The following is a 26,510-nucleotide window of genomic DNA, read 5'->3' as shown; positions in this document are numbered from 1 at the left end:
ATTCCTTTCCTAATAATTCCGAGCATTTTATTTCTTTCTTGGCCACCACTGCACACTGAGCAGAGGATTTCAAGGTATTATCCTGGGTGGTGAATCCTAATATGCAGCTATAATTTGGGTTGCTCTTCTCTGTGAGCATCACTTGGCACAAGGGGATGGTAACTTTGAAACAGCTGCAAGGTCGCACATGTACATTTATATGCAGGCTCAGGCTGGTGTATGTGGCCATTTTATAACATATGCGTGTACATGCATGCGTGGCATAACAAAGGCTGTACACGTGTACATGTGTGCACAATTCTATATATACACGCACATGTGCGCGCAAATGCTGCCTCTACCAGGTAAGTGGGGGGATTTTAGTAGATATGCGCGCTGACACAATTACCAGTTTCCCAGTTCGTTCCCAGTTCACCCAGGTAAAGGTTAGGACTTCCTAAACCCCCCCCCCCCCCCCCCCCAGTTAACTAGCCTACCTTTTACCCTGTAGCCGCAACCCTTAAAACTCTGCTAGCCTCTTTCAGGTTTTTTTATTAAACTTTTTTTTTTTTATTGAGCAGAAACAAAACACACAACCCGGGTTGTATGGACACTTATACAGCCCGGGGCCACATGAAACCAACCAGTACAAACTTGCTCATTTACAATTTAACCTCTTTAGTTTTTTTTGTTCCAGGACTTCCCCGCCATACACAGCAGAAGTAAAGTTATGCAGTAGAGGACCCCGGCACGCGCTTATGAACATAAATACTTATGCGCAGATTTCATTGAGAAATCTAGGAACGCCCGTGCCCCTACCCAGGCCATGCCCATACGCTGCCCATTTTTTGCAAAAAATGTTTTGTGAGCGTACCAGGAGATTAGGCACGTACTCGTGCGCTTTTTAAAATCCATACTGCGACTTCTATGTGTATCTCACAGGTTTGGTGCAGTTAGGGCTTTTAAAATTCGCCTTAAAGAGAGTAAATTAAATAGAAACAGAGAGACATGCACATAAAGTTACTACCAATAACAGAAGGTGTGGCGTAACCTGCATGGACAGGCAAGTACTCCCCTTAACAGAAGGCATGGGGGTAACCCACACAAAGCAGCAGTAACTAAGCTAAAAAAACTTGCTGGACACACTGCATGGACCTTTGGGTACATATCTGCCATCATATTTTATGACATTTATGACTATGCATTGTAAATATTTTTTCTCTGTTCAGTTAAATTTTAAATTTTAACTGTGTTTGCCCTGTTTACTATGTATCAGCTCGATCCAGTATCGTCCGCTCGAGGATTGCCCGTCTGTAACGTGCTCGTAGCGCACAATTCGGGCGCGCAAGGCAGTTCGGCGATACAGTGTCCAGTTTCACGCGTCCGTATCGCTTCTGAAAACAGACGCATAACCCTTTCCGCACCCGGCATGTAAATGAACGAAAAAGCTGTATAATGAAGGAATTAGCTATTCCCCTGCGATACTGTAACGGGCGCTGATATTATCTCCTCCGTAACCCGCTGTTCTGCCGCGGCCTTAACCTGCTAGTTTACCGCCTCCCCCTAGTAGGAGTTAGTGTAGTGTAGTGTAGGGTAAAAACATTGCTTACCCGCCCTGGTCCCGTCCGGTCTCCTGCAGCCCCGTCCGGACCGGACGGGGCTGCAGGAGACCGGACGGGACCAGGGCAAAAAAAAACAAACGAAAAAGTAGCAAGGCTCGGGCCTGCTATGGTAAGTGTAAAAAGTGTAAAAAACAAAAAACCTGTGTGTTATATAAAAAAATAAAACAATTTTAAATACCTGTCGGAGGGCCGTGGGTCCAGGCGGCCGGTGGGCGGCGGGCAGCCATCAGCGGCATCCGGTAGTCCCTTCTCCCTTCCAAAATCGCCAAAATCGCCAAAATCGCACTGGCGGGTCGGCAGCGGGGGGGGGGGGGGGGGGGGCGGCAGCAGGATCCGGGAGCGGCGGGTAGGCAGCAGCGGGGTCCGGCAGCGGGGGGGCGGCAGCAGGATCCGGGAGCGGCGGGGTCCGGGGGTGGCAGCGAGATCCGGGGAGCCAGCAGCGGCAGCATGTTCGATCGCGCAGGCAGGTAGGTGGCAAAGTAAAGATGGCCGCCTGCACGGGAAAATCGTGCAATTGGCCGCTGAAGACGTGACGTCACGACGTTTGGCGTCACGGGGTGTGACGTCACGTCTTCAGCGGCCAATTGCACGATTTTCCCGTGCTGGCGGCCATCTTTACTTTGCCACCTACCTGCCTGCGCGATCGAACATGCTGCCGCTGCTGGCTCCCCGGATCTCGCTGCCACCCCCGGACCCCGCCGCTCCCGGATCCTGCTGCCGCCCCCCCGCTGCCGGACCCCGCTGCTGCCTACCCGCCGCTCCCGGATCCTGCTGCCGCCCCCCCCCCCGCTGCCGACCCGCCCGTGCGATTTTGGCGATTTTGGCGATTTTGGAAGGGAGAAGGGACTACCGGATGCCGCTGATGGCTGCCCGCCGCCCACCGGCCGCCTGGACCCACGGCCCTCCGACAGGTATTTAAAATTGTTTTATTTTTTTATATAACACACAGGTTTTTTGTTTTTTACACTTTTTAAACTTTTTTACACTTCCTGGTGCCTGTCATTTCAAATGTCATTTGAAATGACAGGTACCAGCGCACCCAGGTTACTGTATAGGCGCTGTTACAGCGCCTATACAGTAAAATGGGTTGCGCGGGCATAACCCTTCCCTAACGCTTCACAGCCGCGGCATGCATTTGCATGCGATTAGAGGAGAGTATCGGGGAGTTAGTGAAGAGAACTGTGCATGCGGGGAGGAAGGGTGCGCCTGACACTACCTCACTGTTTTTACCGCGGCCTTACTGGATCGAGCCGTATGTTCTTAGTTCTATGTATCGCCGTTCAGGCAATTTTTTGTTCTTTGTAAACCGGTTTGATTTGTATTTAATGCAGGAAGATCGGTATATAAAAATCAAAAATAAATAAAATAAATAACATTCTATGTTACTATATTAGTATACACAAAAACAGAAAGAAACACATACAGCATAACCTTTTGTCATTTTGCTTTATTTTATGATTAGTATATTTTTTCTTTTACCATTTTGTGGACAACTTTCAGCTAGACAAGTAGTGAAGGTCTGATTTTCAACTAATTTTGGAGCTTCTCTGAGCCTACCGTGGGTTTTTACTTAAGTTTTTTAGCCTGGGTTTTTCGGTGCTAATCTTACCAATGTATGTAATATAGGTTTTAGCGCTAAAAGAAATCTGCGCTAAAAATCCATGGTATCTGTGAGTGACAGCTATGTGTGAGCCACCAGTCACATGGCAAATGCCATGTAAACAAAGCTATTGGCTATTACAGAGCAAAGCAGGACCCACATTACCAGGGAGACATTCTGGTGGCCGTTTTAGTCCATTGTGTGGCTGTGTGTGGGTGCGTCTCTGTTACAAACATAGATTACATACGCTTTCTTTTGATGGTTTGGCCAAAAGCGCCGTTAGCACTGGGCATAGGCGCCCCTTGCCTCGAGTCGAAACATTAGTGCCCAGAGTCTCAGCGGTGGTTACTGCTAAAGAGGAGACTAATGAGTGGATGAGGTCCACGTGGCCTGAGAAGTCTATAGCTGTGTCAGCCCGTCCCACGAGGGGGAAAAGAAGAGGTTGCTGTGACAGCTGGGCTTGTGCAGGGAAAAGGAAAAGAAGTGCTGCATTGGTTGTGCCCACACAGCCCAAGGAGGCCACTGCGGCTGTGTGGGCCGGGCTGCATGGTGAAAGGAAGCAGCTGCAGCTGTGTTGGTGGGGCCCATGTGGCCCAAGGAGGCTGAAGCTGGTCTTGTAGACCAGTCTTGCAAATCTCAGGACCAAGAATGTAGGCCTAGACCACCCGTTGACAGGCCCAGCGTGCGTGGTCCAGAGATTTATGAGAATAGTCTACAAGACCAGTCTTGCAAATCTCTGGACCATGGATGGAGGCCTGGATCTCCCCTTGATAGCCTCTAAAGAATAGAAACACAAGACACATAAAATGTTCAGATTGTTTACTTGACTTCAAAAGCAATCAGACAAGTAAACATTTAGGATTCACTTCAAAATGATTGCACAAAATGCAAGGTTGCATATACAGCAAAAGTCCATAAATTCCATCAACAGGTCCATAAACTGGAAAAATATTTGGAAGACCCATGCTGACAGCCTGGAAAGGAGGATGAAGCATCCCTGTTCTGAAGGAAGAGTTGTAGATGATCCACCATCTCAGCAAAACAGCAGCGATGAGTGAGCCAAGAGGGAGCCACCATTTCTGCACACTGCAGTGATGAGCGCTGATGATGAAGATGCAGCCACCTGCAAAAAAAAAAAATAGGAAAAGAGAAAAAAAAAGTGAGAAGAACTGAGGAACCAGTTGGAATAGTGCTCTAGAATGCTGGCATGTAAATACTCACGGGAAGCAAAGAGATGGATGTCAGCAAGCGGCAAGTCAGGCGATGGCAGAGATGACTCATCCAAGAGGGGACAGTATCTGCATAGAGATGAGTGGGAGAACATCTGCACTGGAAGGAAAAGCAGGCGCGCAACCACCATGTCAGCATACGGCAGCGATGAGCACTGATGATGCACCTACCTGCAAAAGGGAAAAGAAAAAATAATATGGGAAATGCAAATCCTAAGCCGCCCATCACACACCGGGGATCGGCAGGAGTACATCTCTGGAATGTTGGGGTGTAAATACTCACGCCAAGAGAAGAGAAGAGAGTTGCCTGGCAGCGGGTCTGGCGATGGCAGAGACGAGGCATCCAAGTGGGGAAAGCAACTGCATAGAGATGAGTTATCTGTGAGGGAGAAGCATCTGCACTGAAAGGAAGTGACAGCTATGTGTGAGCCACCAGTCACAGACGAGAGCTGAGAGAAAGTCATCGGTGGTCTGGCACGGCAGTTGACTATGGGAAGGTCATTGGTGGTCAGCGTGGGGCTTGTATGGGCCCAGATGGAGTCATCAGTGGTCCAGCGTAGGGTTCGACCCAGATAAAGTCATGGTGGGAGTTAGCATGGTGGGAACTAAGCTTGAGGATACTGCTTCTGTCTGTAGCAACCATCTCTGCCTCTGCTTGTAGGGGTTGCCGTGCTCAGTGGCTTCTGAGGAGGAAGTGCTTGCTTCCTAGGGAAACAGGAGACTGGACAGATGGTTCAGTGTCTGATTTACATCCAGTAAAGTGGAGTCAAGACCAGGTAAGACACTAGCAATGTCATCAGACGAAGTACGAATACAATCTGACATCACATTGACTGGAGCTGTGCTCTCCCTCACTACCATTCTGGGCTCTCTACACATCTGGACTATTTCCTTTCACATGCGCACCATCTCTGCGTGTATTGCCCTCCATCCAGCCATTAGACCGATGTTTAGCCCCCTGTTTTTACTCACATATATATACAAATATATATATACATACATATATATATATATATATATATCAGGGCTAAACCTTGGGGAGTTTATCCCTGCTTTTTCTAAAATTCTTTTATTTTCTGTTCTTACCTGAGACTTCTGATAACAGGAAGAAATAAGCCACATAGATGCAAAATGTAAATGTTTACAAATGGAATTAAATTTATTTAACAGACAACAAGCACAAAGCATTAGAAATGCATCATTTAAATCTCAAGCAGAGAGAGACTGGTAAGCAAAGCTGTCCCTTTCTTCCTGGGTAGACTGGCTGCACCCGCGCAGAGCACTGGGTGCCTGGAACCAGTTCTACAAGTTTCTGTTTGAATCCTCCCATCCTATATACTATGGGGCAGATTTTAAAAGCCCTGTGTGCCGGCGCACGTATGTTGCATAGGCCGCTGGCGTGAGCAAAGCTCCAGGACACACGTAAGTCCCGGGGCTTTACTTGGGGGCGTGTCGGGGGCATGTCAGGGGCGTATCGGTGGCGTGTCAGGATCAGCGCAGCATTCGGAGGCGTTCCGGGGGCGGGTCCATGGGCATGATGCCGGCCCGGGGTGTTCCGGGGGTGTGGCCGAGGCCTCCGAACCAGCCCCCGGGCTGGGGAATGGCGCGCCGGCAGCCAGCCGGCATGTGCAAGTTACGCCTGCCTCAGGCAGGTGTAACTTTCTGAACAAAGGGAGGAGGGGATTTAGTTAGGGCTGGGGGGTGGGTTAGGTAGGGGAAGGGAGGGGAAGGTGGGGCGGCCAGAAAAAAAGTTCCCTCCGAGGCCACTCTGATTTCGGAGTGGCCTCGGAGGGAACAGAGGGAGGATGCTCGGCGCGTGCAGGTTTCACAATTGTGCACCCCCCTACGCGCGACAACCCTGGATTTTATAACATGCACGCGGCAGCGCGTGCATGTTATAAAATCGGCATAGATTTGTTCGCGCTGGGTTGAGTGAACAAATCTATGCCCGTGCATAACTTTAAAAATCTACCCCTATCTGTCCACGTGACTGGCTAACTGGTATACTGTCTCCTCACTGCCTCTGTACCCCTCCCCACAATTCAGATTTAATGGTAAGCACATCTCTTTCATTGATCTTTAGTTCTCACTTTTATCAGGAAAAAACCAGTTTCAATCTCCCTTACGGGCCGATTCAGTAAAGGTCGCGGGCGAGCGCACAGGCCACTATCCTGTGCACGCGATTCAGGGGGGAAGAAGATGCAAATTAGGGTCCATGGTAAAAAGTGGTGCTAGGGACACTAGCGGCGGCAGTCAGTAGGTTTGACAGCCGACGCTTAATTTTTCCGGCATCGATTCTCGAGCCCGCTGACAGCCATGGGTTCGGAAAACGGATGCCGGCTAAATTGAGCGTCCGTCTTCCGACCTGCAGGCCACCGGCCGATTAAAAAAAATTTTTTTGTATAGTTTTTTATTTTTTTTTTAATTTTGGGGCCTCCGACTTAATATCGCTATGATATTATGTTGGAGGGTGTACAGAAAAGCAGTTTTTTCTGCTTTCTGTACACTTTCCCAGTGCCAGCAGAAATTAACGCCGGCCTTTGGGTAGGCGTTAATTTCTGAAAGTAAAATGTGCGGCTTGGCTGCACATTTTACTTTCTGCATTGTGCAGGAATAACTAATAGCGCCCGCAACATGCATTTGCATGTTGCGGGCGCTATTAGTTTCAGGGGGGTTGGACGTGCGTTTTTGATGCGCTATAAGGGCCTCCATCAAAGCCCTGTTGAAAAGTCTGGTTTTGATTATACAGATCTATTAAATGACTGTCCCATTTCAATTTTTTCTTTTCTTGCCAAACTCCTTGAATCCACTGTTTCAAAACAGGTTGTATGAATATGTGGAGGATTGTGAAATTTTAGATACTCATCAGTTCGGTTTTCGTAAATCCTTAACTACCGATATTTTAGTTTCTTCACTGCTTGATACTGTGAGAAGAGGGCTTGATTCAGGAAGTAGTTATATTCTCCTTTCTCTAGACATATCCTCAGCATTTGATACTGTCGATCACTGGATTTTGATGTACAGAATTAAGGAATGTGGTTTGTCAGGTATGGTTTTATCTTGGTTTCTTTCTTTTCTATCTCACCGTACCCAACACATTTGTATTGGTTATTCCATTCTAAGTTTTCCTGTCTTAAGATGGGTGCACCCCAGGGATCTGTGCTATTTACAACACTTTTTAGTATTTATATTGTCCTGGTTTGTCAAATCTTGGCAGGCTATGCGGACAACATTCAATTTTTAGACCGCGTTACCTCATCTTGGTCTGAAACAGCTAAGATACTTCAAATTTGTTTTGTCTACAATTCAAAAATGGCTTTTCTTTAATAAGCTCTCACTGAATATGGCCACAACTTATTTTATACTATTTCAAACTCCATATGCAAAGTTGCAGCATATCTCAATTTCTATTGATGGTACTGTTTACCCTTTACTTTCAAATATAAAAAATTTGGGAGTCTGAATTTACTCTCATTTAACTTTTCACCATCATGTTAAAACTATTATTAAATCTGCTTTTTCGAATTGAGGGTTTTAAGTGGTCTTAAACATGTGCTTTAAAGTTGATTTTCAGACAATTGTTCAAGCTTCTATGCTACCCATGTTTGATTATTGTAATATTATATATTAAGGGCTTCCAGCCCTAACTTTGAGACCTATTCGGCTCTTACTAAATTCAGTTGCCTGATTAATTTCCAGGAAAAATTGAAGAGAGCATATTTTACCGGTTTTGATTGATTTACACTGGCTTCCTGTATTGCAACATGTCCAGTACAAAACAGCAATGCTAACTTTTAAGCTGCTTTCTTCAGATAAATCCCCATGAGGAAATGCCCTTGTTTAACTTTACTGCCCAACACGAGCATTGAGATCTCAACAAAGAAGCCTTGTAGATATCCCATCAGTTTGTCAAGCTCACTTATCCGCAGCAAGAGAGTGCATCTATTTTGTGGAACTCACTGCCGGAAGAGATTAGGCAACTGGACTGCGTCAAAACATTTAAATCAATGCTAAAGACATTCATTTTTAAGCAGGCATACTTTTGTTAGTTTATTGTCTCCTTTTGAACCTTTAGTTGGTGATGTCTTTTAAAATTCTTATGGATTTCATATTATTTTAAGTAATGTTTTATAATTTGTATTGTTTTAACTTGTTTATAGTTTTAAATGTTATTTAAGAAACTGTTTTAGCTGGTTTAAATGTTTGTTTATTTATGATTGTATTTTGTACATTGTCTTGTTCAAAGATGATTAATAAATAATAATAATGGCCCTGGAAGGAGCTGCCTTTTATTCCCCTGCAAGGAGGAGAGTCCAAGAATATTTGATGGACATCTGTGCACCACCATTCACACCACAGTTTGGCCCATATCACCTTTACCAGCCGAGAAGGAACTCTTTAGCATTCTTTTAAATCAGCACTGTTTTTAACGCCAGTTTTTCCCATGGTTTTCTGCATCAAAGCTTTCAAATAAAACCATAGAAATGATGGCAGAAAAGGTCCAAATGATCCATCCAGTCTGCCCAGCAAGCTTCTTAAGGTAGTAATTGCCATTCTGTGTAGGTTACTCCCATGTTTCTTTTAAGGTTAGTAACTGCTACTCCATGTACTTCTCCCCCAAGCCTTTTGATAACCAATAAAAACTGCAGCTAGCAACAATTTTTACTGGGTGATGATCTTTGACAGACAGGGCTGCTTGATGTGCTTTGCTTATAGTCTTAGCTGTAGAAGTAGTCATGTGCTTTTCCCCTTATGTCTGCGTATCAGTACCCCAGAACGTAGAGTTGGGGACCTCGTTGGTCTGAATCCAATTACTCTTTTGCCCCCTGCCGTCAAAGCAGGGAGTAATGTTGCAGTTGCATTAAAAACATCAGGACATATTGGTTAAGGGTAGTAATCTCCGTGCCTTCTGCTAAGGGTAGTAACCGCCACTCCAGCAAGTTATCCCCCCTGCATGCTTTTCTCATTTCCATTCTCTAGCCTTTAGAGATCCACAGGGGTAGATTTTAAGAGAAGTGCGCGCGGGGTACATTTGTGCGCGCTACCCAACGCGCACAAATGTACACCCGATTTTATAACACGTGCGTACTGCCGCGTGCATGCTATAAAATCCGGAGTCGGCGCGCGCAAGGGGATGCACACTTGTGCACCTTGCGTGTGCCGAGCTCTAGGGGAGCCCCGATGGCTTTTCCCATTCCCTCCAAGGCCGCTCTGAAATTGGAGTGGTCTCGGAGGGGACTTTTCTTCCGCTCCCCCCCCCCCCCACCTTTCCCTATCTAACCCACCCCCCAGCCCTACCTAAATCCCCTCCTACCTTGTTTAACTTTTTACGCCTGCCTCCTGTCAGGTGTATCTTGCGTGCACCGGCCAGCTGCCAGCGTGTCAACCCCCGGCACAGCCACTGTGCTGGAGGCCTCGGTCCCGCCCCCGGACTGCCCCCGGATCGGCACCATGCCCACGCCCCCACCCCCTTCCCGCCCCTTTTTCAAAGCCGCAGGACATACGCGCGTCCCGGGGCTTGTGCGCACCGCCGAGCCTATGCAAAATAGGCTTGGCGCACACAGGTGCAGGTTTTCGGGGTTGCGCGTGTAACCCTTTGAAAATCTACCCCTCAGTGTTTATCCCAAGTCCTTTTGAATTCTTTGACTGTTTTCGTCTTCACTACCTCCTCCAGAAGGACATTCCAGGCATCCACCACCCTATCCATGAAAAAACATTTCCTAGCATTGGTTCTGAGTTGTCATCCCCTGGAGTTTCATTTTGTGACCCCTCTCCCGCCTAGTTCTATTGTTTTCTTTCCATCAGAAAAAGTTCAAAGTTCATACATCATCAAAACATTTTAGATATCTAAAGGTCTGTATCATATCCCCCTGCACCTCCTCTTTTCCAGGGTATATACATTCAGATCCTTCAGCCTCTCCTCTTGGTCTTCTGTTACAGACCTCCCCCCACCATTTTGGTCGCCCTTCTCTGGACCGCCTCCATCTTGTCTTTATCCTTTTTGAGATACGGGCTCCAGAACTGAACACAGTACTCCAGGTGAGGCCTCACCAAGGACTTGTACAAGGGCATCACCACCTCCTTTTTCTTACTGGTTATTCCTCTCTCTATGCTGCCCAGCATTCTTCTGGCTTTAGCTATTGCTATCTTCAGATCACCAGACACTATTACCCCAAGATCCCTCTCTTGGTCCATGTACATCAGTCTTTCACCCCCATGATACGCAGCTCTTTTGGATTAACACGAGTTTGACGTGGTTTTTTTTTTTTTTTTACCTACCATGGATTTTTAATGCAGGGCTCATTTTTCATACCATTGCTTTAGTATAAAGAGTGGGGCTGCTGGTTTTTATCTGTTCTAAAAATATTGTGCCAGTTTTGGTTTATTACATCAGCCCTTTGAAAGTAAAAGTTTCCCTTTGAATGTTCTTTTCTGCAAGGTCTGCAGGTATTTTATAAGTGCTTTTCCTGCAGGTAGAGTGTGCTGGAGAAAGCATGTGTGGGAATTTGAAAATCAAATCTCTGCATGAACTTTCATGTCCCTGGCCTCTTCCTGCCCTGAAAAATGCCCCCTTACCCTGCAGCCGAATCCAGCTGCCTCATAAAATTCAGCAGCTGGGGATGTTCATTCTTTTGAAACAAAACTAGAAATGTTAATGACATTTTCCATTTTGTTTTAATTTGTTTTTAAAATTAAATGAAAGAGAAATGGAAAAAAATGATATTTGCTTTCATTCATTTCATTTTACTTTTTTTTTTTTGCTGCCAACACCCTCCTCTCCCAGGTCAGTAGTATTCTTAAAAATGGTGCCAGAAGACCAAGACTGGCTCCATTGTTAATCTGTTCAGTACAAGATGGTGCCAGCCAGTCAAGACCAGACCGGTGCCATTTTACTTGGAAGAAATGAACCATGGCACTAACCTTAGTCAGCTGGTCAATTTCCGAGCATACCACCAGTGAGGTAGGAGTGACCTGTAGGGTAAACGGCAGTGGCCCTAAACAGGGTGTGCATCATGAACTTTTGAGGCCAATAGCTATGCACATAGAACAAGTAAAAGTGCAGGCCTAAAGTAATGCAAACATGGAGTTTGCTGCCATGTGATATTTTGGGCAACTTTATATGGGACTGTTTTTAACACGAAGGAGAAAAGACAGTTTGTTTCTTCATATCAGAGAGTTGTCATCGCCTCCTAAATGAGAAGGAGAACTTTGGACCAGAATAAAGAACATGTCCTTGGACCAGAAGTAAGAACATGTTCTTGGGGAAAAATTTGTATCCTGCCTGATACCAGCCATGAAACATGTATTGTTCTAATACTTGTTTTGCTGATGGGCTCCAATGAACATATGAGAATATTCCTATGTATTGGTGCCTGGATAACATCATTTGCATCCCACCAATCCTGTGTCTATAGGAGATGGCAATATCCAATCTGAATCAACATGGACCTTTATAGAACTGAATATGTAATAAGGATTGATTCAGAGAAAAGGACTCTTGAGTTACCCAGATGGAATGGAGTGTCTGGGGAGCTGAACAGATGTTAGCCTGGGGATATTTCTTTGCCACAGTCCTTTCCCCCGTGGTTTTTCCTTCATGAATTCCTGGAAGGTTGGGTGGAAAGCCGTGCTGCCAAACTGACTATACAGGTCACTGCAAGCTAAGGCTGAGTTCTTTCTCAGCACAGTTGCTCATTAATATAAATACAACTGTTTGCCAAATATTTACCCTGGAAGTATTTTTGGCCAGTTAGTGAATTTTACCCTTTTCCTTTGATATCGAGACAGCATCCTATTAAAGGGGTGATCCTAGACTGATGCAGTATTAAGGAGAGTGAGAACACTGGTTTAAGTTACCTTGAAGCTGGGTTAATCTAGCAGCAATTGCATAATTCTTAAGTGCTAAGTTGAGCTTAAGGATAACATTTATTTCTTGCTTATCTTACAGAACAGTGCTTGAACTGTAAAATAAAACTGTAACAAATCAAAAAGAAAAGAATTGTATTGTTATCATACTTGTTTTCACGTATGCTAATAAATTAATTGACTACCTCACAAAAGTGTTTGGATCTTCTCCCTAAAGCTAATGAATTTTTATCATAAGGTTATTGGTTAAATCTAATAATCTAAGGTAAATTTATCCATAACAGAAACTTCCTACAGCTGGAGCTTCCACTTATACAGTCGGAGGTTATCCGCCACAAATATTTGAGGTTACGCTGATATTCTTATCGACCATGGATGGTTCCTACCTCATGAAGAAAGAAAAATATGGTGAGCAGGTTTGAGGGGGTGGGGGAGATTGGAGGGGAGGCCCACAGTTTTTTTTCTTCTCCAACTGGACCTGACTTTTTTTTTGTTATTCTTTTGTTTTTAAAATGTGTTTCTTTTTTTTTTCATTTTACATAAATAAAAAGAAATAAAAACAAAATGGAATAAAATGAACAACAAAATGAAACAACAACAACAAAAATGTTTGCGGGCACATCTATCAGCAGTGAGATTTATCCACGGAGGGAAGAGCAATTTTCTCCACCAGAAGTTTACTCCCTTTGAGAACCCTTCTCTTTTTCTATTACTTTGGCAGCAAATGCGCATTTTTCAAGTTGATAAAGTTTTCTGAATCTGAGAAAGACACAGAAACAGAGAGTGACAGAGACAGAGACATATACACAAAGGGCCTGATGTACTAAAGGTTTTCTCTCATTTTTTGTCCATGGGAAAATACAGATTATCCAGAGACACATAGAGAAAAAGAGACAGGTTCCCCAGCTGCCCACCCCCAGCATGCTGTGCCCATCTCTTCCTTTTAATTCTTTATGTAGTGGACATTGGTTTAAAAATAGCTTCCCCCCCCCACCATCTCAGCGCTCTTTATTAATACATTGCCTCCGGCGGAATCTCCTCCCAGTCAATTCTGAGATCTGGGCAATGCCACGACGCCTCTGTGACCCTTACAGACCCACCATGAGCAGCCAAAATACAAGAGAAGGATCAGACACCTAGAAGCACGTGCATATGTGGCAGAGAGGTCGAGCTGCTGCTTCAGGAGGAGAAAAGCTAAGGGGGAAAAACTGAAAATAAAGGAAAGCCTGGAGGAGATTAGTGGAATTTCTGTCACCTATCCAGGAACATGACATATGGAAAACGTTTGAAGAAGGGAACCTGCGTGATCTCAAAAGCTCGTGTCCACCTCTGGAGAATTCCTTATTTTGGTCCAATTGGCATTATCGCAACCTGCAGAGAATCCAGCTATTTATCTTCTTATCTTATCAATATATCTACCCCTCAACGCCCCCCCCCCAATACAATGATTTCAATACTCTTTCCTCAGACCATTAACAATTTATTCTATCACACAATTCCATTCTATACACATTAACCCTGCCTAAATGACTATTCTTGGCTTTGAGCCAGGGTTTTGCAGGGCAATCTATTATCTTAATATTTTAGCCCATCTCAAACCAGCAGAGTGATAAAGGCATTTATGAGGGCTAATTAATACTAAAACAAGTTTGAGAAGATACTTTCATTCTGCTAGCCTTCCAGACCTGGTTTCAAATCCAGTTTTTTAAGCTAGCTTTTTTCCTGAATCTTGCTCCGTATTCCTTGCGTCCTTGTTCCCTGTACTGTTAGTGTACTTCATCCTGGTAATATTCTATGCCCTTTTGTTTGTCGGGCACACTGAGAAGGGCTTCAAATAAATAACAGAATAATAATAGTGGACTGACCTGGTGGCTTACTGACCAGCATTGCATGCTACCCAAATCACAAAAGAGAGGGAATACAAAATATAATAAGAAATTCTCGAGAAAAACAATATGGGCCAGATTTTAGTAGCTAGCTACACGCAGGCGTAGATTTGTGCACGCAACCTGGCGTGCACAAATCTATGCCCAACTTTCTAACATGCGTGTGCAGCCACGGCATGTTATAAAATCCGGGGTTGGGGCGCGCAAGGGGGTGCACCTTGCGCGCGCCAGCCATAGGCCCCAATGGCTTTCCCCGTTCCCTCTGAGGCCGCTCAGAAATCGGAGCGGCCTCGGAGGGAACTTTCCTTCCCCCCCCCCACCTTCCCCTCCCTTCCCCTACCTAACCCGCCCCCCAGCCCTCCCTAAATCACCCCACCTATCTTTATTTTATAAGTTGCGCCTGCCTCTGGTCAGGCGTAGGTTGCGCGCGCCGGCCAAGTGCCAGCGCGCGATCTCCCGGCATAGCCGCTGTGCCGGAGGCCTCGGTCCCTCCCCCACCCGGCCCACTCTCCGCCCCTTTTTTCAAGCCCGGGACATATACGGGTCCCGGGGCTTGCGCGCGTCACTGGGCCTATGCAAAATAGGCTCGGCACGCGCAGGAGCAGGTTTAAAAGGGTTACACGCGTAACTCTTTTAAAATCCGCCCCTGTGGGCTGGATTTTAATAGCTTAGCGCAGGAGTAGATTTGTGCACACAACCTGGCATGCACAAATCTACCACCGATTTTATAACATACACGTGCAGCCGCGCACATGTTATAAAATCCGGGGTCGGCGCGCGCAAGGAGGTGCACACTATCTTTTTTCCCCCACCTTTCCCTCCCTTCCCCTATCTAACCTGCCCCCCAGCCCTACTTAAATCCCCCCCCAACCTTTATTTTATCAGTTGCGCCTGCCTCCGGGCAGGCGTAGGTTGTACGCGCCGGCCGACGGCTGGCTCGCGATCCCAGGCACAGCGGCCATTTGCCGCTGTGCCTGGAGGCTCTGGCTCCGCCCTGCCCCTTTTTTCGAGCCCCAGGACATACGTGCGTCCCGGGGCTTCATATGTGCCGCCAGGCCTTTTGAAAATAGGTCCAGCGCAGGTAACCTGTCTGGATTTATGCATGTAGGCTTTGAAAATCTGCCCCTATATATAATAACTAAAAAACTAGATGAGGAGAGCTGTATCAGAAAAGCCTGTATACCAAGTTTAATCCACTGTCTCCCACACGCAATGGGCCTCAGGCAGTATCACTTAAATCTACACCACGGATTTAAATCATATACCGCAAACCTCAAATTTACAAAAATCCTTCATTTTATTTTAGTCAGCAAAAGTCTAATTTATATTGTAAATACTAGTCATAAAAACAGCTAAGGCACTGCATATCGCTTTTTCAAAAAGCAACCACTGAATACTTAGCTTAATATCCGATCATAAATATGTAATAGAAAAACCCAACATGGTCCATGTTTCAGCAAACAAAGTCTTCTTCAGGGGTTTTATATTATCATCATTAATTTGCCAGACGCTTATACTCAAAATGGCATTGATTGCAGGGTTCTGGAAGGAACCTTGGTGGTGTGTGACCTCTGGCTGAGGACCGTCGCTGCATTGGCTGAGGAAAATAAGTTGGGAGGGATAATAAACTAGGAGAAAACTCCTTGGGTAGTTGTCAATGAGGTCTCATGGCACTGTATCCCGACAGAGGGGAGTTTCAACTGATCAGCAAACCCAGAGGAATCAAAGGAACCCGCTGGGCCAAAAAGAAATTATACCATGGTCATTGCTTTAGCATCTCTCTTATTACAGCATTGACGCAGTGTTTTACCCCGGTATTATGTCAGTGCTAATGCAACATTCTGTCAAGCCTCCTAAATATTCAAATTAGAAATGAAATCAATGTGCACTGCACTGCCAATGAATGTGCTCCACTTAAATTTGGGCTGCTGCAATAACGCCATGAGCTGGAGTACACAACTGAAGGGTCACTCTCCTGTTAAGATGAATTAACACTGCACCTCTAAGAGTTACTTCACAATCTGAGTAGATTTACAGTACAGTAAATGAGTTACTCCTTAAATTGCAATGAGCAATGCTACAAACACCAGGGTATATTTCCAATAAGCTTTCTAACAAAGTACGCAGTACCTTTCAGCCCACGGGAACCAACTCGTCTTGCAATCACAAACTACCTGCGCACAAACTACTACGTGAACTCTGTAAACCATTTCCAGTGTGGGCGTAATGCATGCACATTGACCAGGCATGTACAATCGTTTTTTAAATTTTCATGTACGTATTTTGGGATGGATTTTTAAACCCATGCGCCGATTTTATAACATGCGTGCGCCGGTGTGTGCATGTTATAAAATCCAGGGACCGCGCGCAAGGGGGGGGGGGAGGGGAATTATGCATCCCGGTCTTCCCCAGTTCTCTCCCAGTCCGCTCCAATTAAGGAGCGGACTGGGAGGGAACTTCCCTACCCCCCTACCTCCCCTTCCCTGCCCTTCCCCTCTCCTCCCCACCTCCTAAATCCAATTTGGTTTTTTTAACCTTTGTAGAGCAACTTACTTCAGCTCCTGAGCTGAAGTAAGTTGCGACGCTGGCAGCCAGCCAGCAAGCGAGGCTCCGGGACAGCAAACGATGGCACTGTTCCGACCCATCCCCCGTCCCTCCACGCCCGCGGCCCGCCCCTTCCAAGAGGTCAAGCACTTGAGCGCGTACCGGCTTTTACGCACGTGGCCGGGCCTCTTGGAAAATATACCCAGCACGCGTAAAGGCCGGAATTTACGCACACCGGGCATTTAAAATCTGTCCAATAGTTTCCTCTCCTCCGCCCCCGACCAAGTTATGCTGTGGGGAATGCCTGATTGTACAGCAGCTAAAAGCACACACTTGATGAAACCAGGCATGCATTTCCAGCTGAAAAATTGACTTAGGTGGATTCAGCCATTCTCCTCTCGTAACCCCCATTTTTACCCACATATTTCCCCATTAAAGCCTTTCAAAATTGATCACATAACGTGTTGGCTTTATTTCTTTATTAAAATCATTTTATATCCCGCATCATCAAGACATGGGTGCGGCCAGGCTATTTTATAACATGTGTGCATATCCACGCGTATGTTATAAAATAGCCATGTCCTTGGGTACGGACCGAGGAGAATGTGCGTGCGTATATGCACACGTTATAAAATAGCCTGGCCATATCCACATGTGGGCGCATGCAGGTGCGTGCAAATGCTGCTTCTACCATGTAAATCGGGGGATTTTAAAAGGGGTGCGCACGAACACCATTGCCACTAAAACCAGTTTGTTCCCAGTTTGCCCAGTTAGAGGATAGATCTTCCAAATCCCTCTAGTTTAATAGTCTTTCTTCCCCGCCCCCCCGTTAGTTCAGACCTTTAAAACCCTGCTGATCTCTTACACGCTATTGATAGCAGAAGTAAAGTTACACGGCAGGGGGACCATGGTGTGCGCTATTGTGCACATTTCGAGTTAAAATCCCAGGGCGCCCATGCTTCACCCAGACCACGCGCAAGTCCGTCCCTTTTTAAAAAATTTTCATTTGTGCGTGCAGCGGCATTTACTCACATATCCAGGAAGCTTTTAAAATCCGCTCGGCGCGCTAGCCCAACGTATTTGCACATCCCCTGATTGACGTGCATGTGGGGGCTTTTAAAATTCTCCTTTAAATCTTTAACCTTCGTCTTTACAGCATGGAAAAACTGATTTTCTAGCATCTGCCAGACTCAAAACTGGAACAAATCCCAGTGTATGCAAAGGCCTCTTTTCTGCCTATTCTAAAGATGCATTGCCAGACAGAATTTACCTAGAAACCATCAAACCACCCACCCGAATGGTACTGAGAGAATCTTGGTTGAGGGGTACCTGGAGGACCTCGCACATCACAGCTTCCGTCTTGGATTTACCTGAGACATAATCTGTCACGGTCTGGCAATAATGCTAATGAAGGACATCCTCCCATCTGAAAGATTTATTTTACTTTACAAACCGATTCTGCTCATCTATAACCTCTGGAACGTCTATAAGAGAAATCATGGGCTGCTGGTTTGCAGTCCTTGAAGGAGAGTGTAAACAAAAAAATAAAATAAATGTACGTATGTTTATATATATATATCAAGCAAGGAATATAAAAAAAGGCCTTGCAGTCTGACACTCTCATTTTATGTTATTTGTCTCCATAAACTCCAAATGCATTACACCTCTGAATAACTACATTAGTCCAAAAATATGAAATCTGTATGCTGCTCACCGAAAAGAAATATCACCACTAAACTAGCCTCAGTAGCAATGCAATTGATAAGAAGATTTGGGACAAGCCAAGCTGGTGTCAAAAATACAAAGGACCTAGATTCCAGGAAGGTTAGTCCTCTTCTGTGGACTATGTGCAGGCATTATTTAGTCACAGGGGTGTTGTAAGCGGTATTAGGGCTGGGTTGGGCAGATGGACTGGCTTCAAAGCTGCACTGAACCATTCTAACGTGACTGATGCTTTTCTATGTGGAAAGTAACCTGACTTCTAGTACTATAGGCTTTCTCTCCGGAGGGGTGCATTCACTGCTCTGATTAACTAACATTCTAACAATTATTATCAATATTGTTATATGAAAGGTACACCATCAGGGCTGGTATAATGGTAAAAAGGATATTTTTTAAAAGATGGCTGTCTGTTTTTTAAAATATTCTTTTAGGGATGGCCTGCTCTATCTCACTTTATCAACCCTGATGATATGCTGTTGATAAAGTGAGTGAGAGCAGACCATGGTATTCCAATGAAGAACAGCAGAGCAATGATGATTTCATGAGTGATCATGTGGGCTCCTCCCCCCTATTTGAAATAATCAGGAAATGGTACACAAATTTCAGACTTTTCACAGAGCAAACCCAGAGTTCAAATGTACAAATGCCAACTGCCAGAGTGTAAACCGCTTTGGTCAATGTCATATTGGTAAAACGGTATATAAATATGTTAAATAAATAAATAAGGGAAGGGGTGAGGGGTGACTGGAAATCATGCAAAGTCCAAAGCAGTGGCCTACTCACACGTCAAAGCGCAGATTCTGTTTCTCTTCAAAGAAGTAATCCAGAACGAACTTGCGCACAAAATCTGGGTTGAGCGTGTTGTCAATGACTTCTGTCCTGCCATACTGTAAGACACAAGTGCAATCCTCCGTCAACTGCCAAGTCCATGCCGGAAGGCCTTCCACCAAGCGAAATTGCCTTATGTACTTGCTGCATTACAAAATTCCCAAAGTAGTCCTAATATTTGGAGAAAGTCATGAACTTGCCATCCTAATCCACCTGAATCTGTGGAAATAAAGCCAATAAATACACACAAAAAAACCCCCCATTCCTGATCATTCATTTGCATAAACTATGGATACATTGATTTCCATTCAGGATGATCAATTTGTCACTTCGATTTTTAAGGAACTATCTGACAAAAAAGGCTTTGTTACATTATAATAGTCATCACCCTTGAACTCTTTGAGATAACATTCTGGTTGGTCACTTTTTAAGGCTTTGTCATCTTTGCTCCTCATTGACGGCTCGATCCAGTAAGGCCGCGGTAAAAACAGTGAGGTAGTGTCAGGCGCACCCTTCCTCCCCGCACGCACAGTTCTCTTCACTAACTCCCCGATACTCTCCTCTAATCGCATGCAAATGCATGCCGCGGCTGTGAAGCGTTAGGGAAGGGTTATGCCCGCGCAACCCATTTTACTGTATAGGTGCTGTAACAGCGCCTATACAGTAACCTGGGTGCGCTGGTACCTGTCATTTCAAATGACATTTGAAATGACAGGCACCAGGAAGTGTAAAAAAGTTTAAAAAGTGTAAAAAACAAAAAACCTGTGTGTTATATAAAAAAATAAAACAATTTTAAATACCTGTCGGAGGGCCGTGGGTCCAGGCGGCCGGTGGGCGGTGGGCGGCGGGCAGCCATCAGCGGCATCCGGTAGTCCCTTCTCCCTTCCAAAATCGCCAAAATCGCCAAAATCGCCAAAATCGCACGGGCGGGTCGGCAGCGGGGGGGGGCGGCAGCAGGATCCGGGAGCGGCGGGTAGGCAGCAGCGGGGTCCGGGGCAGCGGCAGCAGGATCCGGGAGCGGCGGGGTCCGGGGGTGGCAGCGAGATCCGGGGAGCCAGCAGCGGCAGCATGTTCGATCGCGCAGGCAGGTAGGTGGCAAAGTAAAGATGGCCGCCAGCACGGGAAAATCGTGCAATTGGCCGCTGAAGACGTGACGTCACACCCCGTGACGCCAAACGTCGTGACGTCACGTCTTCAGCGGCCAATTGCACGATTTTCCCGTGCAGGCGGCCATCTTTACTTTGCCACCTACCTGCCTGCGCGATCGAACATGCTGCCGCTGCTGGCTCCCCGGATCTCGCTGCCACCCCCGGACCCCGCCGCTCCCGGATCCTGCTGCCGCCCCCCCGCTGCCGCTGCCCCGGACCCCCCGGACCCCGCTGCTGCCTACCCGCCGCTCCCGGATCCTGCTGCCGCCCCCCCCCCCCCCCCCCGCTGCCGACCCGCCCGTGCGATTTTGGCGATTTTGGCGATTTTGGAAGGGAGAAGGGACTACCGGATGCCGCTGATGGCTGCCCGCCGCCCACCGGCCGCCTGGACCCACGGCCCTCCGACAGGTATTTAAAATTGTTTTATTTTTTTATATAACACACAGGTTTTTTGTTTTTTACACTTTTTACACTTACCATAGCAGGCCCGAGCCTTGCTACTTTTTCGTTTGTTTTTTTTTGCCCTGGTCCCGTCCGGTCTCCTGCAGCCCCGTCCGGTCCGGACGGGGCTGCAGGAGACCGGACGGGACCAGGGCGGGTAAGCAATGTTTTTACCCTACACTACACTACACTAACTCCTACTAGGGGGAGGCGGTAAACTAGCAGGTTAAGGCCGCGGCAGAACAGCGGGTTACGGAGGAGATAATATCAGCGCCCGTTACAGTATCGCAGGGGAATAGCTAATTCCTTCATTATACAGCTTTTTCGTTCATTTACATGCCGGGTGCAGAAAGGGTTATGCGTCTGTTTTCAGAAGCGATACGGACGCGTGAAACTGGACACTGTATCGCCGAACTGCCTTGCGCGCCCGAATTGTGCGCTACGAGCACGTTACAGACGGGCAATCCTCGAGCGGACGATACTGGATCGAGCTGTGAGTGATTATGTCATGCAGGCCCACTCAGTAACCATAAGTTTCCTACTACATGGTTATCCCTGATGCATGGTCAAGCTAGCCTTTAAACGTGCTCATTTTCTCAATCGCGATTTGTTATTTTTTCCTCATGCTACTTCTGAACCTGATAGATTCACCTGATAGATTCACCTGTGTGTTACCTTACTCTGGTTGTATTAATGCAATATGTGTCACCAATAGCTGACATTGGACAGATTTTTAATACTAATATATCTCCTTGTTTTGCCTTTCATCATAGCCACAATCTCCAAGACCTGTTGGTGTCTTTAGATATGCGAACAGCAGTCACTCCCATTTCATCAAGCCCTGCTGGCATAGTCTTTGTGGTCAATGTCGCACTTGTGCAATCATTTTCCCTCCCCATGTTCATTGCCTCGCTGTTGCTATAGCGGTTTCCCTTTAATTTCTCATCTGTCTGTGAAACTTTGGAGGAGGAATACGTTATTTTGTGCCTCTGTCCTCTTATGAGTTGGCAAAACTCTCTGGCTGGCTAAGACTAGGATCTTTGAACACTACTGCAATATCCGTCATTGTTGCCCATTTGGAATCTGACCTCAGTTTTGTTTTTTTTTAATCATTGAATGTTGTTTGTCATGGATCCATGTGTGGTGACTTTGCCCTGCTCCTGAGCTGTGGTGAACAACATTGGTTCTTTTTCCTGAGTACACTCCATCCTGCAGACTTCATCAAGATATTAACTGGTCCTACTGTCTGTAGAGTGTTTTCCTCCCATTATACACTTCTGCCCTTTTCTTTCCTTCCTTTTTCTCTTTCTTTTCTCCTGTTCCCCTCTTCCTTTCTAACAAGGCTCCCTCTTTTCATATGGTGTTTGAAGGCCAATGCTTTTATCCCTGCAAGTCGGTTATGTCATTTGTATATTCTAGTAACTACAGACGGTAGTTTTCTTATTTTCGGCTCGATCCAGTAAGGCCGCGGTAAAAACAGTGCGGTAGTGTCAGGCGCACCCTTCCTCCCCGCACGCACAGTTCTCTTCACTAACTCCCCGATACTCTCCTCTAATCGCATGCAAATGCATGCCGCGGCTTTAAAGCGGTAGGGAAGGGTTATGGCCGCGTAACCCATTTTACTGTATAGGCGCTTAATACAGCGCCTATACAGTAACCTGGGTGCGCTGGTACCTGTCATTTCAAATGACATTTGAAATGACAGGTACCAGGAAGTGTAAAAATCAAAATTTGTAAATACCTGTCGGAGGGCCGCGTGGGTCCAGGCGGCCGGCGGGATCCGGGGGGCCGGTGGTCGCGTGTTAAATCTAGGCCGCGGGCGGGTGGGCGCGGCGGCAGCGGCGGCGGGGGGACACGCGTTAGTTCGAGACGGCCGGCGGGCGGCGGGTGGTCGCGTGTTAAATCTAGGCCGGGTCCGCACAGGCGCACATTCATTCATTCACTGCCGGTGGGGGCTGCCGGAGAGGCAACCCCCACCGGCAGTGAATGAATTCATTCATCCAGGCGGAGGAGCCGGCTGCTTTCGCCACCGGCTCCTCCGCCTGGATGAATGAATGCGCGCCTGTGCGACCCGGACCAGACGGGGCGTCCAGGATTTCCTCCCAGGTAATGCTTTGGTACCTTTTTTCAAGACTTTTAACTAGGCTTTTTCTTTTAGTTGATGTCTGAAGGCTGATTCCTTTATTACTTTAAGTCAGTTATATTATTTGTATATATTTATGCTAAAAAAAAAATAAATATATATATATATATATATATATATATATATATAGTTGTGCTTTTCACAGTGCCTATTATATACTGAATAAGGTTTGTTTGTTTGTTCTGTCCTATGATTTATATCAATTATTATTCTATATCTCTTTCCTTTTCAGATGTATGTTATCCCCTTGAAACAGCTACAGGCAAAAAAAAATGCTCATGTCATAGATAGTGTGTCATATCTTTTAAGTGATATGCCTCCATTTTGAAGAACCTTCTATAGTAAAATTAGTTATAAATGTACCATGTTGGCAACTGTGTGGATTTATTCAGGCCTCTCAGAGCATTTCCCACAAAAAAAAAAAAAATACAGTTGCATTGGAGAAAATGCAGAGAAGGGCGACCAAAATAATAAAGGGCATGGAATGGCTCCCCTATGAGGAAAGGCTAAAGAGGTTAGGGCTGTTCAGCTTGGAAAAGAGAGCGCTGAGGAGGATAAGCTAGAGGTCTACAAAAATCATTAAAGGACTTGAATGGGTAAATGTGAAACAGTTATTTACTTTTTAGATAATACAAGGACTAAGGGGCACTCCAGGAAGTTAGCAAGTAGCACATTTAAAACAAATAAAAACAATTCTTTTTCACTCAACGCACAATTAAACTCTGGAATTCATTGCCAGAAGATGTGGTTAAGGCAATTAGTGTAGCTGGGTTTAAAAAAAATGTGGCTAAGTTCCTGAAGGAGAAGTCTATAAACTGCTATTAATCAATAGGGAATAGCCACTGCTTGTTGCTGGCATTAGTAGCATGGGATCTATTTAATGTTTGGGTACTTGACAGGAACTTGTTACCTGGATTAGCCACTGTTGGAAATAGGATATTGGGCCTGATGGACCCTTGGTCTGATCCAGTATGGCATCTCTTATTTTATTATTGTGTGTTTGGCGGACCGTGGGCCCAGAGAGTGCAGCAGACCCTCCCGGCCGAGACACAGTCGCCCATCGCAGCACAGCTAGGCTGATACCGATGCTGCCACTGGTCCTGCTGCAGAGCCTCTCTAGGCGCCCGCGCACCCGACTTGCCAGGATTTAAAGGGCCCACAGCAGGAAATCCTCCGCGGTGCCTTCTGATGACATCACAGGTTCTTCAGTATACAGAGCCTGCTTGGAAACTCCTCCAACACCTCAGCAATGGGTCAACTCCATTGGAGAAGTTCTTTGCCTCTGCATTTCTGGTTCCTGGTCCTTGCTTCCTGGTTCCGCTGTGTGTCTGTCCTGATTTTCTGTGTTCTGTTCCTGGTTCCTGGCAGTCTGGTTTGTTTTCTAAGTTCCTCCTTCATCTGTCTTCAGCGTCTCATCTTATTCCTGTGTTCCCTTGTCCTACTTCCTCCTCTTTGTTCCTCATTTCATTGGACTGGATTTCTGGCTTTGACCTTGGATGGACTTCTGGTTTGACCTTGGATTGGACCTCAACACTGCTTGACCTCTATCTGCCTCTGACCACTGCCTGCTCACCATTACTGATTGAACTCTGCCTGCACTGACCTCTGCATGAACCACAACAGTGCGTGAACTCCGCCCATCTCTGACCACAGTCTGTACCTGTCTCCATTTGCCTGCTGCCCGTCCCAAGCATTGCTTGTCCTGACTCCGCTTTCTCCGTGCTGGCCTGCAACCTCTTCTATGCAATGGATCTTCACCTCCATGGAGGCCTGTGCCTAGGTCCTGTCAGCCCCAGCATCCGGAGGCTCAACCTAGGGGGAACGAGGGCTGGTATCGGTGAAGCTCCAGTTGGGCCTCTGCCCCGGCCAGCTCCACCTGCTGGTGGTGGGGACCTGCAGGGCTCCTCCTTGGCCTAAGGGTCCACTTCTGCAACAATTATGTATAGGTTTACAGAATCTTAACCCTACAACCTATTTTCAAAGTAACATATTGTTTAAGGTCTGGGACCAGGGCTGATGCAAGGGAATTAGGTGCCCTAGGCGAACCTTCTGTCCCGGCTCCAACCTCATTCACTCAGACAGGTCCCCTCTCTTACACACACTTAGGTTCCTTGTCTCATTCACACATGCACCCTTACACAGGCTCCCTCCCTCTTTCTCACTAAGACCATTGCTTTCTCTTGTACACACACAATCTCGCTCACACACACAAACAGAGGCGCCACTTGTGGCCCGCCGAGACTCTGTTTCTCTCGGCCACAAGCAGGATGGGTGCTGCTTGCGGCCCACATAGTCTCTACTCCTCTTGGCCGTGCGTGGGATGGGCTCCGCTTGTGACCCCACATGGATGCACTTTGCCGTCCCGTAATGGCTGGCGCCCTAGGCAACCTCCTGGTTTGCCTATTGGGATGAGCCGGCCCTGTCTGGGACAGTTTGACTTATTTTCACCTTCCTTTTTATTTGGGGCATTTAATTTAGGGTCATCATTTTTGTTTTCTCCACTTGTCCCTTTTTGCTGTAAACTATTCCCATAATATGGAAGCAAGTCAAGAGAAAGATGCAAATACTAGATGGAATGGGGTTTCCAAAGTACAGGAGACTTTTGATAAAAGGAATATAGAGATTTAATAACCAGCATGTATCTGAAAGCTGTCAATATGTTCAGAGATCTTTTCATGCAGGTTGTGTTCATGTCTTTGCAATAAATGCAAGCAAGCCTTGGACCAGGATTCCATTATCTTAGTATTGTCCTGTCCATCAGATGGTTCCCACATCTGACTAAACAGAGGGGCCAATGTAATAAGCTGTGCAAAACCTGCCACAGGTTTTTGTGTGGGTAACTGCACGTGATTTAAGAACATAAGAAATTGCCATGCTGGGTCAGACCAAGGGTCCATCAAACCCAGCATCCTGTTTCCAACAGAGGCCAAACCAGGCCACAAGAACTAATCATACGCTCGTATGTAATAATGCATTTAGTGTGGAAAAATTTGCGCACACACCTACGCAAAACCCTGTGGCTGGTTTTGCACGAGTGCATGCAAATAGCATGTAAAGGAGGCAATTATCCATTCATGGGCTATGCAGGGAGCCACACTAGCAGGGAGATCAATTAGTGTGGGTTTTATTAAGTGGGTTTTTTTAGCAACCGGGTCAGGGCAGGAGTTAAGTGAAAGCACCTGTCTGGAGGCCCTTTGCTAGCATTAGTTCTCATTAGTTTTGTTGAGCTACTTTAAAACTCCCTTCATTTCCTGAATAGTTTTCTGATGCCAGGTTGTGTGTCTGTGCAGCCTTTTCCTTGCTGGGTGCCCGGGGGCTTGCTGACCGCGATCGCTCTTGCCACTTTGGCAATGATGCGGCTTTGGGCAGCGTCTGCGCTTTGCTTGTAGTCCCCAGAGACTGCTGGTCTGTCTGTTCTGGCTCTTGCTCTCTCCCAGCGGGGCTGATCCATGCCGAGCAGCCCGGATGCCCAGCGAGGAAAAGGCTGCATGGACACACAACC

General features: G+C 46.4%; 1 protein-coding gene across 5 annotated transcripts in view; it reads right to left on the bottom strand.

Moving 5' to 3' along the window:
• The window catches only part of CPNE9 (copine family member 9), a 221,794-nt gene that overhangs the window by 155,247 nt on the left and 40,037 nt on the right, over window positions 1-26,510 (bottom strand). For all 5 annotated transcript variants that reach the window (XM_029601130.1, XM_029601127.1, XM_029601128.1 and 2 more), the window contains exon 4: window positions 19,232-19,335. In XM_029601130.1, coding sequence (XP_029456990.1) covers window positions 19,232-19,335 — 104 coding nt within the window. The remainder of the gene's footprint in view (window positions 1-19,231; window positions 19,336-26,510) is intronic.

This window comes from Rhinatrema bivittatum, chromosome 4 (assembly GCF_901001135.1).
Source record: "Rhinatrema bivittatum chromosome 4, aRhiBiv1.1, whole genome shotgun sequence".
Classification (NCBI taxonomy): Eukaryota; Metazoa; Chordata; class Amphibia; order Gymnophiona; family Rhinatrematidae; genus Rhinatrema; species Rhinatrema bivittatum.
This window is presented reverse-complemented; position numbering and strand designations above follow the sequence as displayed.